This window comes from Pseudonaja textilis, chromosome 1, assembly GCF_049901715.1.
Source record: "Pseudonaja textilis isolate UNSWEBS1 chromosome 1, rPseTex1.2, whole genome shotgun sequence".
Taxonomy (NCBI): domain Eukaryota; kingdom Metazoa; phylum Chordata; class Lepidosauria; order Squamata; family Elapidae; genus Pseudonaja; species Pseudonaja textilis.
The window spans coordinates 264639644-264653697 of NC_141990.1; the positions used below are offsets into that span (position 1 = coordinate 264639644).

General features: G+C 37.4%; 1 protein-coding gene across 1 annotated transcript; it reads left to right on the top strand.

The window, feature by feature from the left end:
* Positions 1-64: 64 nt before the first annotated feature.
* On the top strand, positions 65-12085 carry NDUFS3 (NADH:ubiquinone oxidoreductase core subunit S3). The gene is made up of 7 exons (XM_026708368.2): positions 65-186; positions 1070-1135; positions 3368-3465; positions 4209-4358; positions 7451-7576; positions 10741-10860; positions 11840-12085. Exons 1-7 carry the CDS (start codon positions 144-146, stop codon positions 12011-12013), a joined length of 777 nt encoding a protein of 258 aa, XP_026564153.2. The 5' UTR covers positions 65-143; the 3' UTR covers positions 12014-12085.
* Positions 12086-14054: the final 1969 nt, after the last annotated feature.

Sequence of the window (14054 nt, forward strand, 5' to 3'; positions counted from 1 at the left end):
CGCCCTACAGCCTTGGTCGCGCGATACTTCCGCTCCGTCGGGCCAATCGGAGGAGCCCCCCAACGCTGCGCAAGCGCACGATGGATCGGTAGGAAAGTCCTTGAAAAAACTGGACTGCGAATTGGGTTTCTGAGTCGGTGGGGATGCTCGCGGCAGTTCGAGGGCTAGCCCGGGTCGGGCTGAGAGGTGATCTGGTTTAATTGGCCTGACTCTAATGGGAGAATTGGGTGGAGTTTCTCTTCGCTGGTGGGGCAATGTTGATTACTAGTATTATTGGTAGAAGGGCATCGATTGTTATTACTAGAGGACATGTCTTTTTTTTTTTCCTCCTCTTCCCACGGGTTGCCGGGTAATGTAGTTCGCTAAAGAGGTTAACGATCGCTAAGGGAATCTTTATAACTCCCTCACCAAAACTACAATTCCCGTGATCCTGTAAAAATGGAGCCATGGACAGTTACTGCACATACTGTAGTGAGAACGAACACTTCTTTCTATTATGAACATGAATTTAACCGTAATTTCTCTGTCCGTTTCTTTTACTCGGCTTCCTAAACCTCTGTTTGTCCAACGTTTTAATCTATCACGGTTTGGAATATAATCTGCCCCAAATAAATGTACAGATTACAGTGTACCTGTTTTTTACCATGCTAAAATGAAAACTTATTTTAGAGCAATGTGATTTTATTCTGTTTTCCCGAATGAACCATATTAACAGAGCTGCCTAGTATTTTAAAGCATATTTCCATAAAAATACAAGAAAAAGCATTTGAATCCCACATATGTAGTCTTTGCTTCTTAGATAAGAACAATATTTCAACATTAGCAAAATTTTGTGTGTGAATCTCTAAACTATGAAGCAAACTTTAGTTAATAGTAGTTGTTCTGAAGTCTTTTCGGTAGCATTATCTTTTCAGGGATTTTCTATTGATTATCCAGTGGAACATTTCCACTGCTTTGGTCCACTTCCAGCAATTGTGTTGATAGTTACATAGGCTAAATATTACTGATTATTTGCTTATTAGGATAAAGACTAATATATCATTTTATAGACTTTTTCTCAATTTTGTAGCTGCTGGGCGCCCTGCAGTCCTATTGCAGAATCGGTTTGCAGGAAGTTCTTCTGCTGAAACTAAGCGTAAGTCTGATTTACTTAATATTCAAGCAGCATTTTCAGTATGGACAGTTTAAGTAGGTCAACAGTCTATTTCAGTGCATCCAGAACATTGATTTTGTGAGTGGCTTGTGGAATTTCAAAATATTCTATCTAATTCATGCTTAAGATCCTGATAACACTGCAGCATTTCCCTAATTCTAAATGTTAAGATATTGCTGGACTATAATTCCTTTTTTTGCTAGGGACTGTGGAATTTGCATAAGTGCATCATCGTGCCTACTGTCCCTGTCCTATTGTCCCCATTTATTTGTACCTATTTCTGTATTCTTACTCATGTTTATACTTATACCTATTATCTTGTAAGCAACTGACAAATCAAATGAATAAATATATGGACATTCTAGAATGGAACCACTAGTTCCTTCTTTTATGTTAATATATTTGACTTTCAATCATTTCAAGACTTTATGTTATAATTTGTGGCAAGTTTTTTAAAAATAGTTTTTTTAGTGGTTTTTATTTCTGGAATATCTCAGCAGAAAAAATAATTGTCTTTTTAGCAGTCCTTTTTAAAATTGTTAATTGCTTTTAAAATATTAAAATATTAAATATTTTTGCAGGTTATAAAAGATTGGGAAGGGGGATAAAATATGCTCAGATTAAGATTAAAGGAGTTACTGAAACATACTGGCTCTAGTTTGGTTTCAGAGAGATCTCTGGATGAGGTTCTCCTTCCAGGTTTCTGGACTTAAGAGTACCTGGTAGTGCAGTGGGTGAAGGCTCTGACTAAGGTAGCCTTTTTATAGGTGCAGCTGGTACAACTTTACCTGCACTATGGAGCAGTAGTGTAACCTGTGGTTACACATTTAGATTATTGCAATGTAGTCCATATGGAGCTATCCTTAAAGATGATGGAAAAAGTACAGGTGGCAGACTAGTTGCTGAGAAACACATTGATTTTTTTTTCAACATAACTTGTTCTTTGGCTGTTATATTAATTACTTATAGGTTTTTGAACTAAATCAGAAATACTACGTTTGACGTTTTGCATGGTAGTATATTAACTTACTGATGAGGTTCTCTTTTTCCTTCAAAATGATTACTTCTGCTTGAACATCATTTGAGGGTTCATCTCTACAATAAGTAAAAAGAACTTGGACTTGGAGGCAGGCTTTCTGTCATTGCCTGCCTCTGATGTCATGGATCTCCTTACTCTTATAATATACCTGAACCCTAGTATTGTCAGGCTTCTGCAAAGCCCACATTTGGTGTATGTGGATTTTTGTTTTAAATTGTTGCCTTGTTTTAAATCACAACAAGTTGACTTGTTTTAAACTGCCCAGAGTTAGCAGATGTCGCAATATCCAAGTAATATAAATAAATGTGTATTTTGTGACCCATTTACAAATGTTGAAACAGTAAAAACCCTTTTAAACTTGTCTCGTTGAGGATGACTACCGTTATCTTCCCACATTACCTCTGTGGAAAGCTGAATGGTTCAGGCATCAGTCCATTTGGTGAAAATAAAGTTCTTACTTCATCTCAGCCTCTGGTCCAAGCATAGTTGGAATAACTTCAAGCTTGGTTTAGTTATATAGTAGCACACTAAGCAGTGGTAAAAGATTACTGACACCACCACCACCCTACAACATGTAAACTGCATTCACTACCAAATCTATGAGATATCTCCCCCCATCCCTCCCTCTCCCCAACTTATCAACTGGTGTCCTTGTAAGGAAACATTCACAGCAAGTTGAAAAGTTCCTGAGTAGTGACAGGGGAAAAACTCAGTCAGAAACCTGCGGCCCAGTAAACCAAATTGTTTCTATTCATTGACTATAACTCAAACATAGCATGGTTAGCATGCTAACCTAATAGGAAGGAAAAAATAAGTCCATATGGATGGGTTTCTCTGAAAATATTCCAATGTCATATATGCTGTGATTTCTACTATGCCTGCCTTTTCTTTGTCTTGCCTTTGAAACGTAGTGGGCAAAGCTCTGGTTCTCCTTTTACTCACAGTCACTCATCAGAGTGTCAAAAGGGGTCTAGTAGATATTGTATTATTGCTTATATGCGTGCACATACAATTATGTTGTATTTTCAAAATGATTTACTTACTTTACATGAGCCAAGTTTTGGCTCCAACTTTTATTTTCATAACTTGTTAATTTTTATTTTTTGATTAATAAAGGAAGAGGAAAACACAAAAGTATTATTTTCCTAACTTACCATTCTGAACTTTATTTTTAGCCACAATTAGACCCAAGGATGAAATAGCACAGAAACAGCTATCTGCCTTTGGAGAATATGTTGCTGAAATTCTGCCTAAATATGTTCAGCAAGTCCAGGTGAGTTCTGCCAATTATTTGTCTTATTTCTGTTTATACTATCAGATGATCAAAATAACTCTTTGTCTCTTAAAAAGTAAGAAAATTGTTTATTATGCATAAATCCCACTTAAAATGGCCAATAACAATGATTGCTGCAGCTAGCTGCTAATTTTACTTTTTTTAAAAAATGTTATTTTACCCAGTATGTTTCATATATTTGCCAAACATTGCATTCTTAGGCACTGGAGCCATTGGGGTAATTAAGCCAATGCCCCTTCAGCCTTTAGAGTTTCTGTCATCTCTTCTAAATTTCTGCACCATAGTATTTCACTTATATCATTCATACTCAGTTTGAAATACCTGTAGTTTTTAGTAATGTGATATACTGTCCAGGCATTTGTGTTTAGTCATTATTAGGGGGGAGGGGGGGGGAAGAGAGTGAGAGAGAAAGATGGGTATGGATGGATATAGTGGTAGTTATCATTGACTTTAAAATTCCTTCATTCCTCAAAGCTTTAATTACATTTCTATATATGTGCTACCATTTTAAACCTATATATGTGCTACCATTTTAAACCAGACAGTTATTTTTATACCAGGTAGGTTAAATTATTGGCATAATGGTGGCTTCGATTTTAAGGTTGTAATTTTTGCTAGTCAATGACTGAAATTAAAGATTAGCACTAAACGAAGCTGCTTAGCATTGCAGTTTTTATAAGAAGCTAATCCCTTTAACATATTACTGTTTCTTTCTCTATCAGATAACATGTTACAATGAGCTGGAAATTTTAATTCATCCAGATGGAATCCTTCCTGTGATAGCTTTTCTGAAAGATCACACAAATGCCCAGTTCAGAAACATAGTTGACCTGACAGCAGTCGATATTCCAAGTCGGCAATACCGTTTTGAAGTAAGATCTACGTTTCAATATGTATCGCCTCTAGAATTCCGTGATAAGTTCAACACAAAGGCTACTATACAACCAGCTACTATTCTTCTTGCTTATTCACATACTTACGATTCATCTAGCTTCATGTTTACTGACTTCCAGGTTTCCTATCAGGAAATTTTGGGACAAAGGTGTTTTCTTCACCTTCTGTAGATGGAAATTGTTACCAATGCAGAAATATTTCTCATATTTAACATTATGCACCATATGATGTAAAAAAAAACATTTTGTTAAATTTACAAGGAAGTTCCTTGGTTGTTTAAAATTGTCCTGAGAAAGCTGTTTCTCCCTCCCCGCCAGGAGGTATTATAAGAAACTTGATTTGACTATAGCTGGAAAAAAATATTAGCTTCTCTGTAATGATTTGCTTGTGTAAACTAGATTCAACGGGGCGGTGTGAGGATGTGAGGGAGGTGCATGAGTATACAAAAGACATATAGTCAGTGTTGGGGAAGGTGCATGAGGGTGGTACATGGGGGTGTGGTGAAACTCAGGGAATGTGTGCAAGCCTCTAAGGGAGGTGCAATTCACTTGATGTATGTACGTGCTGTGGAAATTAAATCTTTACTGAATCCATTCAAAACAACCATGACTGGTGGGAAATGTTTTGGAAGAGTCTTCATCTGCTCTGCTCATTCTTTCAGTGTTTTGAGAATGCTGTGTACCTTAGCCTGAATGAGAAGAAGGCTAATTGGCATCCTCTTTTGTATCGTGACTTTTGATTCAAAATATAACATGGGCATTTTTTGCTGTCTTACAACTGCCCTGGTTCCCGATGATCTTTTTGTCACCTTTCCAATCTTTTTCCTATCCCATCAAAATTGTGAAGATGGTGTAATAGGCCAATCCTTCTTGTGCTTTGATGATCTTCATCTTCATATCCAATCGATGAATTTCCTTTGCTGCTGCTTCAGTTGAACTGGACCACTTTCTCTTTTTCAAGTGAAAATAAGTGCTAAGAGCCCATTGAAAAGTACACTAGGTAAAGAGAGAGTCAAAGAGATAGATGCTTAAACAATAATTTAATTGGTTCACAATAATTTATCTTCAGTGTTAGGATGGGGGGAGGCAATAGTGTTTTCCTTGCCTGCTAAAAATTTTATTCCCTGGATAAAGCATGTGAATGATCAATGCTAGTAGACTATTTTAAATATTCTGCTAGCATATTTTAAATGTGTTTATTTCTTATATTAAATATTTGAATATAGAGTCTGCCTTTGTTCTTAAGTGGCTCCCTCCTTCATGGTCAGTTTGTTTATATTATAACCTCTGCAAAACAATCTAATTTTTGACTATTGGAGAGAGCAAACTGTGATGGCCGGACTTTACATACAGTCCATTTGTGAAGAAAAACCAGGGTTCACAAGAAGGGATAAAAAGTCATAAAAATAGTTTGCAGAGTTGAAGATCAGGAGTTTAGAGTACAGATAGATAACTCATATTCCTTCACTGGTTATTTTATCCTCTTACTATGCAGATGATCTCTGTCACGCTCAAAAGCACACACTCAAAAATGTATAGCCCTCCCCCTTCCAGCAAAAATAAGAAGAAATAAGTTGGGGGAGGAAAGTTATATTGAGAAAGGAAAAGCAAAGAGGAAACAAAAAAAAAGGAGAGAAGGGGAAAGAAAGAGAAAGAAAAAGAAAGAAGGAAAAAGTTTGATGCATTGACATATGTACTTGTACCAAAGAAGGGAGAGTAAATGAAAGAAAATTACCAAATACAAATTTGCTACATAAACAAGGTTGCTGAATAAATAGGTTTCAAAAAAAGACAGCAGGACATGCAATTAGAATGCTAATACAAGATGGAGCAGGGAGAGAATAAGAGAATGAAAGAAAATGAAGAGATATTTGTTTCGATGACTACAACAAAGTCTTTGTATAGACCATGCCAGAATGTGGAATGTATTAAGCTTAGTAATTGCTAGAACCCCAAATATTTCTAATAAGCATTCAATTTCTTATTATAAAGAAACAGAATAGTTCAGAACAGGAAAGAGGATGAGCCAAGAATGAATATTGTTTCCATAATGTTTAATTTATGTAGTGAATATAAGAGTGACAGGGTTGAAAAAGATGATGGCTGCAATTAAAATTACAGTTGAAAATGTTACTAGTTGGAAATATATGCAAATAACATCATTTTGTTAGCTAAAAATTCTTAGATTATGGAAGTAAAAAGTAAACAATGAAAAGTAAATATTAAATATTAAAACAACAAGGGTAAAGTCTGACATTATCAAGATGAGTGGAGTTATGTGAAACCATGTTTCTTCTACAGTATCCAGAGGATTTTTTTCAGCTAAATTTTAAAAAAAAGTTAAGTCAGTCAGATCATTAGACAACATTATTTTGTAAAACACTTATGTCAGAGAAGTAAGATCTGCCTTCCATCCCATTTTGGATGTGGGTGTATCAAACTGTTAGCGTCAAAGTGGAAGTTAGTGAAACAAACACTCTTAATTCTCAGCTAAATAAAGTTGCTTGTAAATTAGATGACAGTTTGCTTCAGAATCTCAAGAAAAGATCAGCCCAAGGTTAATTTGCTTGCAGAGAAATCAGGCCAAAATTTAATCTTTATGTCACATTTGTTACGTGTGTCTGTTTCTCTGTAGGTGTGTATCTCTATCTAGGGTTTCGTATATGCTTCTAGATTCAAACATTTTTTTACCTAATCTTGTGTAAGTTTTCTGTGTAAACCTGTTGTGAAGCCTGGACAATTACTCCATGTTGGGAGGATAATTTAAAACAACTCATAATGATTGTACAGGTGGAGCACTGTTCAATTGAACAGTATCTGCTACAAGTCTCTGAAAAGTAATTTAATATTGATCTGCATTGGATTTATTTGCACAGATATTATCCATGTTGAGATTTATCCCTTTACCCCTGGCCTTTTTTTTTTTTTTGCTGCACCTTTTGGGATTATCATTCCAATTTTGATTCTGTTAACTCATGAGTTTGCTAGCAAGTATCTTTTAAACCATCATGTTAAATTCTTTCTCAGTGTAAAATCTGTCCGCTTCACTAGTTTTACTTTTTTTGTCATAGATTGTCTACAATTTCTTATCTCTACGCTATAATTCCCGAATTCGTGTGAAAACATATACTGATGAACTGACACCGATTGAGTCTATAGTACCATTATTTGAAGGGGCAAATTGGTATGAAAGAGAGGTAAGCATTAGGAATGGTAACACTGAGAATCTAGTAAGGATTGATTTCTGTCCCCATTGCCTTTTATTAACACATTTGAGAATATTCATTTATTTATTTATTCAAGAAAATTTATATTGTTGCCCAACTCATTCACAGATACTTTGAACAGTTTACGGTAGTTGAGCTTCTGATACCAACATTGCTTAAAGTCCTAATAGTGCTGGCATCATGACCTCAGAGATAGTATTCCTTATTTGCAGGTCAGCTACTCTGACACTTGCAGTTTAGATAACTTGTAAATCTTTTAGGAAGTGATGAATGTTCATTCCATCCATTTTCCCCCACACATGCTAATGTTCTTATTTCAAGGAATGGACTAGCGCTTCTATACTATGAAATACCTTCTCAGTGATGCTGCTTGTATATTAGAAATGCAATTTAAAACTTTCATATAAATACAGAGGAGAATTTTGGTTTCCCAAAATGCTTTTTTTCTCTTTTGATGAGCAGTATACCAAATGAAAAAAAAAAGTGTTTTATGTTGACTTGAGCCAAAAATGAACTGGGTAATTCAAATCAGCACCATCTTTTTCATATTACAGAGCCAATCTCTTGTCAGTGTTCCAAAAGGAAAGTATAGCATCATAGGTGAATGGCATGCCAAGATCAGTTGTGATGGGCCATATTTGATGACTCTTAATTTAAATCTTTCCAGATGTGCAGGATTTGGGTTTATTCGTTTGGGAATCAAGAAATTGTTGTGATATACAGGGTAATGTGACAAGAATAGATAATAGTGTTTATATATAGTGCATATTTTGCAAAACTGTGTTTAGTATATTTAGGGCTTAGGAAAAGGGAGAACAAACATGAAATGTTTTAAATCATACTTAGATTCCATTCGTTTTCAAATATTTCCCCTCAGTTTGAACCTGGCTTTTTGAAATGGCCCACTTTTTAAATATAAAGCTAACTTTTAGAATTCATTAATATTATCAGCATGGAATAATCCCTTTTAATGAAATAAAGATCCATTTGAATCTCTATTTTCATCAAGAGAAGTGGATCTGGTTGCTGCTCAACAAATAAAGTCATCTATTATTTGGGTTTGGTTCTTTGCCAATAGAGATTCTGCTTGTAAATTACAAAATTTTACATTGGAGATGTTATCCTTTCCATTTTACAGATTCTTTGTTGAAAGCAGAACTATTTTTGCTTTCGTCATTCACACACTATTCAGGGGTGGGATACTACCAGTTCAGCATGTTTCTATAGAACCTGTAGCTGTAAAGAGCAGCGGACACTGAACCGATTCGGTGTTTGGCTCACCCGCCTGCCCGGGCTCTAGGCTGTCCTTTATTCCCTACTTTTCCCTCTTCAGGCTGAGATTGAAAAAGCAGGAAACGAGAGGATTTTCAAATGCTGCACACCGGAGCGCAGCACTTGTCAGCTGTCCAGGCAGCACAGCTGATGATTTTTTGCAAATGCTGCACACACGATTGTCCCTAGTTCAGAGAACCAGCAAATCGCTCCACTGGCTGGCCCCTCCACTCCCCACCCACTCACTCTTTACCTGGCATGCAAGCCATCCAACTTGCCTGGTTTGGTAAGTTGCTATTTTTCCCTTTTTTCCCTCCTGACCATTAGTTGTACTGCTCTGCCAGCAGATTTAGATTAGCTAGAAAGAAGAAATCCTTGGATTTCTTGCTTTCTAGCTAATCTAAAAGCAGAGCTGAACCTTCCTTAGGACTGAAGCTTTTCAGTGCAGCCTTAGGTAGCCGATTGCAGATAGATAGATCTCTAATCTAATAGATAGATCTGTGAGCAACTCAATCTGCCTGCCTGCTTTGGGGTAAAAGTTGCTCTTTTTTATAAAAAAAAAAATCAATATTTACATACTTGGTATGTTCTGAGTTAATTTTGTGAGTTTGCTTGCTAGCAAATTTTATGTGACAGACTCAGATAGCCAATTGCAGATAGATAGATCTCGAAGTGAATCTGTGATTCTGTGAGCAACTCAATCTGCCTGCCTGCTTTGCCTGCTTTTGGGTAAAAGTTGCTCTTTTTTTATAAAAAAACCCAATATTTACATAAATATTTATAATATTTACATACAAGCCATGCTCACCCAGTCACATGACCACCAAGCCACACCCACAGAACCGGTTAAGACATTTGAATCCCACCCATGGCACTATTTTGCTAATATTGTAGAGTGATTTAAATGGATTAGTATTACATTTCCCCCCACCTTATTTTATATATAATTCAAGGCAGTGAACATACTTAATCCTGCTTCCTATTTTCTCCACAGTGCTATAAGGCAGATTGTGCTGGTTCAAAGTCACCCTTCTGGCTTTCGTGCCTTTTTTTTTAGGCCAGCATCTTCACCACTATACCAACCTGGCTTTCTATAATGAAATGCACAAGTTGTTCCATGGGCAACAATGTGGTACATGGAATAGCTGGTTTGGCATGGCCTATTTATACGACTGGAACAGAATGGGGAAATATTGTTCTCCGGGCAGAAATATTGGCATCGTGGAGGATAGGGGAGAGGACAGAGAAAAAAAATCAAGCACATCAATCAGTGCCTCAGAGAAAAGAAGAAAAATAGGGAAAGTAGGCTGGTAGGGCACACCATGTTGGCAGCATCATTTGAGGGCACGGAAAACATACAGGTTGCTGGGAAGATGGGAGGGGGTGAGGCCGATCAGTAGAATATACTATTATCAGGCGTTGCTGAGTGAAGGGAGTGACATCCACCAGCCTTGGCCTATGGAAGCCATCTAGATTTTGTTTCATCTGAAACCTATAACAAGTAATGTATTTTCTGGATTTTATTTTTGCCAAACTGGATGATCTGGTTTGTTCCATTTTCAAATCAAAACGTTTTCCCCATTTTGTGCTCACCCCTGGTGATTTACTTCAACAAATGGTGAATCAGTGGTTCTGTTGTACACTGCTCAGAGTATCTTCTGGTAAGATGGGACAGGTATATAAATTTGATAAATAAATAAAACAACTGATACTTTCCTAGATCCCAAGCATTTGTTAATTTAAGTGCCAGTTGTTTCTATCATCTGCATGCATTCCTAGCAATTAATAGCTAATATTTCATGTTTGGGAAATCATAAAGTCAACATACTGAGCTGTTCACTACCTTATTTCTGTTTTTGTAGGTCTGGGATATGTTTGGAGTATTCTTTGCCAATCACCCAGATCTGAGGCGAATACTTACAGATTATGGTTTTGAAGGTCATCCTTTCAGGAAAGATTTTCCCCTTTCTGGATATGTGGAGGTATGAATAAGATAATGATGTACAAAGTCATTTCACAACAGACTGAGCATCCATAATGTGACTTTTTTTTATTTTGAGGAATAAAAAACTGGGCTCCCCATAGAATTCTGTTGTGAGGTAGACAAGAGAGCAAGCAAGAATGAGCTAATCCAGGACTGGAAAAATCTGTCGTCCCTCATGGTCCATCTGGGTTGGAGGAGGCTGAGTGGCAGCAACAATATTTGGAGCACCAGAGATTCCCTCTTCCCTCACTGATTCTCCATTCAAAAACAGAGCCGGTAAACTGGATCTGAGGAGAAAGTAGCCTTCCCCTTACATAGAATCTGTCATTACCTGTATGACAAATATTTTGCAAGCAAATTTAGAGTATAAAATGCAGGAATGAAATCATGAAAGAGGCTTTGAGCAAACCAGCTTCCTTCATCTTCCTGAACAGTGCACTGACCTGCTGGCTTCTGGTCTCTTCTACCTATTCAGTCGTAATAACAAACATAAACAAAGCAGAGCCCATCTGGTCCTGCATTGCAGAGGCCACTCAGATGCATACAGGAAGCTCACAGATATACAAAGGGGATGATAAATCTTGTGTTGTTGTCTGGTAGCTGATAGCTACTGAAAGTATACAGCTGCAATTTGCCAATTAGGAAATAGTTTCAAGACAGACAGCCTTGAACAACCAGATCTTCTGTGTGCTTGCGCACATTATTCTAGTCATACTCTACTTCTAGATTGAGGCTACAAATGAGAATGCATTCATTGGTGGGGATGTGAAGCCGAGGACCGAGCATGAAAGTCTGGAGTAGCATCCCCAGTGACGGGAGGTTTTATTGGTAAAGATGACATTTTAGTATTGAATAACAATCCACTTGTATATATGTATCAAGGGGGCAATGACTTGCAAACAAACCCAAATGCCTCTTATAGCCACCCTAGATAATCTACCCCTCCCTTCATTTTCACATTATTTCTCCATTATTAGGTCAGATATGATGATGAGGTGAAGCGAGTGGTTGCAGAGCCGCTGGAATTGGCTCAGGAGTTCCGCAAATTTGATCTGAGCAGTCCTTGGGAGGCTTTCCCCGCCTATCGCCAGGCTCCCCAAACCTTGAAGATAGAACCAGGAGAGAAGAAAGGAGATGGGAAACAGCAGTGAGAAAACGGGTACATTTGCCACCCCTCTGCCCAATTATGTATTTATATACGATAATAAAAAGAAATAAACTTTGGTGTGAAGCTTGTGCTTATCTCATGTACGGGATTAATTGAGCTTTCAGATTGGTTGTGAAATGAAAGAAAATGTTATGTATAAAGTGAAATTAGTTGCTAGTTGTGTGGTGGCGCAGGGGTTTGAAATGCAATATTGCTGGCTAATTCTGCCAACTTCCAGGAGTTCAATTCTGACTAGTTCAAGGTTGACTCAAGACTTCCATTCTTCTGAGGTCAGTAAAATGAGGATCCAGATTGTTGGGAGCAATATACAGACTGTAATCTGTTTGGGGAGGGATGTAAAGCACTGTGAAGCGGTATATAAGTCTTAAATGCTATTGCTAAGACAGCCTGTCAGTCATTGGCTCTGTGGTCTTCCACAGAGCCAGTGACTGATAGGCTGCCTTAGCAATAGCATGTTGTCTGAGGGATTCTAGGTGGGGTGTGTGCAGGTGTGTGTGTTGGGGAATAAAGGAGGGGAGAGACAATGAAAGGGGTTACAAGAAAATGAGCATATAAGGAGTTGAGCTTCTCTTTGGGATAGCAAAAAAGCCTCCAGGCAAAGAATGGGTGAGAAGATCTTCAAGACTTTATAACCATTCATTGTCATCACATTTTGATTTATGTCTTCACACTTTTGATTAAAAGCCGTCAAAAGTTTCAATCGCTAGTCAGGTGGGAACTTATAGAACTGGACTGTGGGGAATGTGTGTCATTCTGAATTATAGTTGTAATCATGCAGCTGCCATTACTTGGAACATTAATCAGAATAGCCTTCCTGGGGTTTCAGTGTCTTATTACTCAGGAATATGGGAAGTTGTGAGTGAGATGCTCGCCATCTGCCTGCTCATGTATGCTTTTTAAAATGTGCAAGGGATTCCAAGCTTGAAATGGTTGCTTCAGATGCTTCAAATTGGGAACAGAATTTCATGGTTTGACAGCCTTTACCTTCTACTTGGAACAAAACATGCTGCTTCTGATCTCAGCTTGAAGACAAAATGGGGCTGTTTCAAGGAGAACTTTTAATCCTGCGGTTTGCTTTGTAAATTGCAATAAGCTTTGGTTCTTAGTTTTCAACAAAGCCAGAAAAATAAGAGGAGCTAGTTCCATTAGACTGCTGTTGGCAAAGAATAGGGCGAGAAGAGTGAATGGGAAAAATAACTGCTTATTTAACTATATGCTCAAAGGCAGAGGCTTGCTGGGTTCCAATCATCACTTGCCTGATGCAAGCAGGGAGTCATATCTGCAATTTTGGATGACCACTCCAAAGACAACTACTGTTAAAGATTGATTTTGGCTATCAACCACCTATTGCAACTTGTGATTGATGTGTGCAACAGTCTGTGCTGGGCATGAATGTTGCTAATGAATCTTTTCTAGTGTTTAGCTTGTAACTTATAAAATGCAACATATACCTGGTCTTGTTGAAGTCTTTTGAATCTGTATGCTAAAATGTCAAGGCCAGATTGCTTTTTTGTCTGCTTGTTGAGTATTGGTGCCAGATTGTCAAGTATAAAATTGTGTTTATAATTCCACACTAGGAAGAGAAAAAAGTTTGAAGCCAGTAGCCAAATAAGTTTTTTTTTTCCTGTTTGCTGCTGTCCATGGACTCAGTTCAAGTGAATAATGCCATGTGCAGTTCTTCCACTGAGTTTCTGTGAATGTTTATGCAAACAGGCTGGGAAACGTGTACTTAAAGCTTTGCTTCTGTTGTCTCCTATGTAAACGTAAACATTTCATTTAGAAAATAATAGTCACCTTCACTTTTTTTTTCCTGTATACCCTATGGCAAGGTCTTGATTACTATCCTTTTTACTATTTGGATTGAAAAACAAACAAACGATTGGTTTGCTTTCTTCATTCTATCTGTTCCACACTTGAAATGTTTCAAATTTTCTTCCATGTGGAACACATGAGGGTATTTTAAGTTTTGTTTAGTTGGAACAGATCCCACTCAAAACATTCGGATACATGTATTTTGAGTATAA

What these genes read in the sequence shown, in the direction of transcription:
- NDUFS3 (XM_026708368.2), top strand. Translation starts at nt 144, where the DNA reads ATGCTCGCGGCAGTTCGAGGGCTAGCCCGGGTCGGGCTGAGAG. An exon ending in GTCGGCAATACCGTTTTGAA is followed by an intron (nt 4,359 to 7,450) that starts GTAAGATCTACG and finishes TTTTTGTCATAG; the next exon opens with ATTGTCTACAATTTCTTATC. An exon ending in CCCTTTCTGGATATGTGGAG is followed by an intron (nt 10,861 to 11,839) that starts GTATGAATAAGA and finishes CTCCATTATTAG; the next exon opens with GTCAGATATGATGATGAGGT.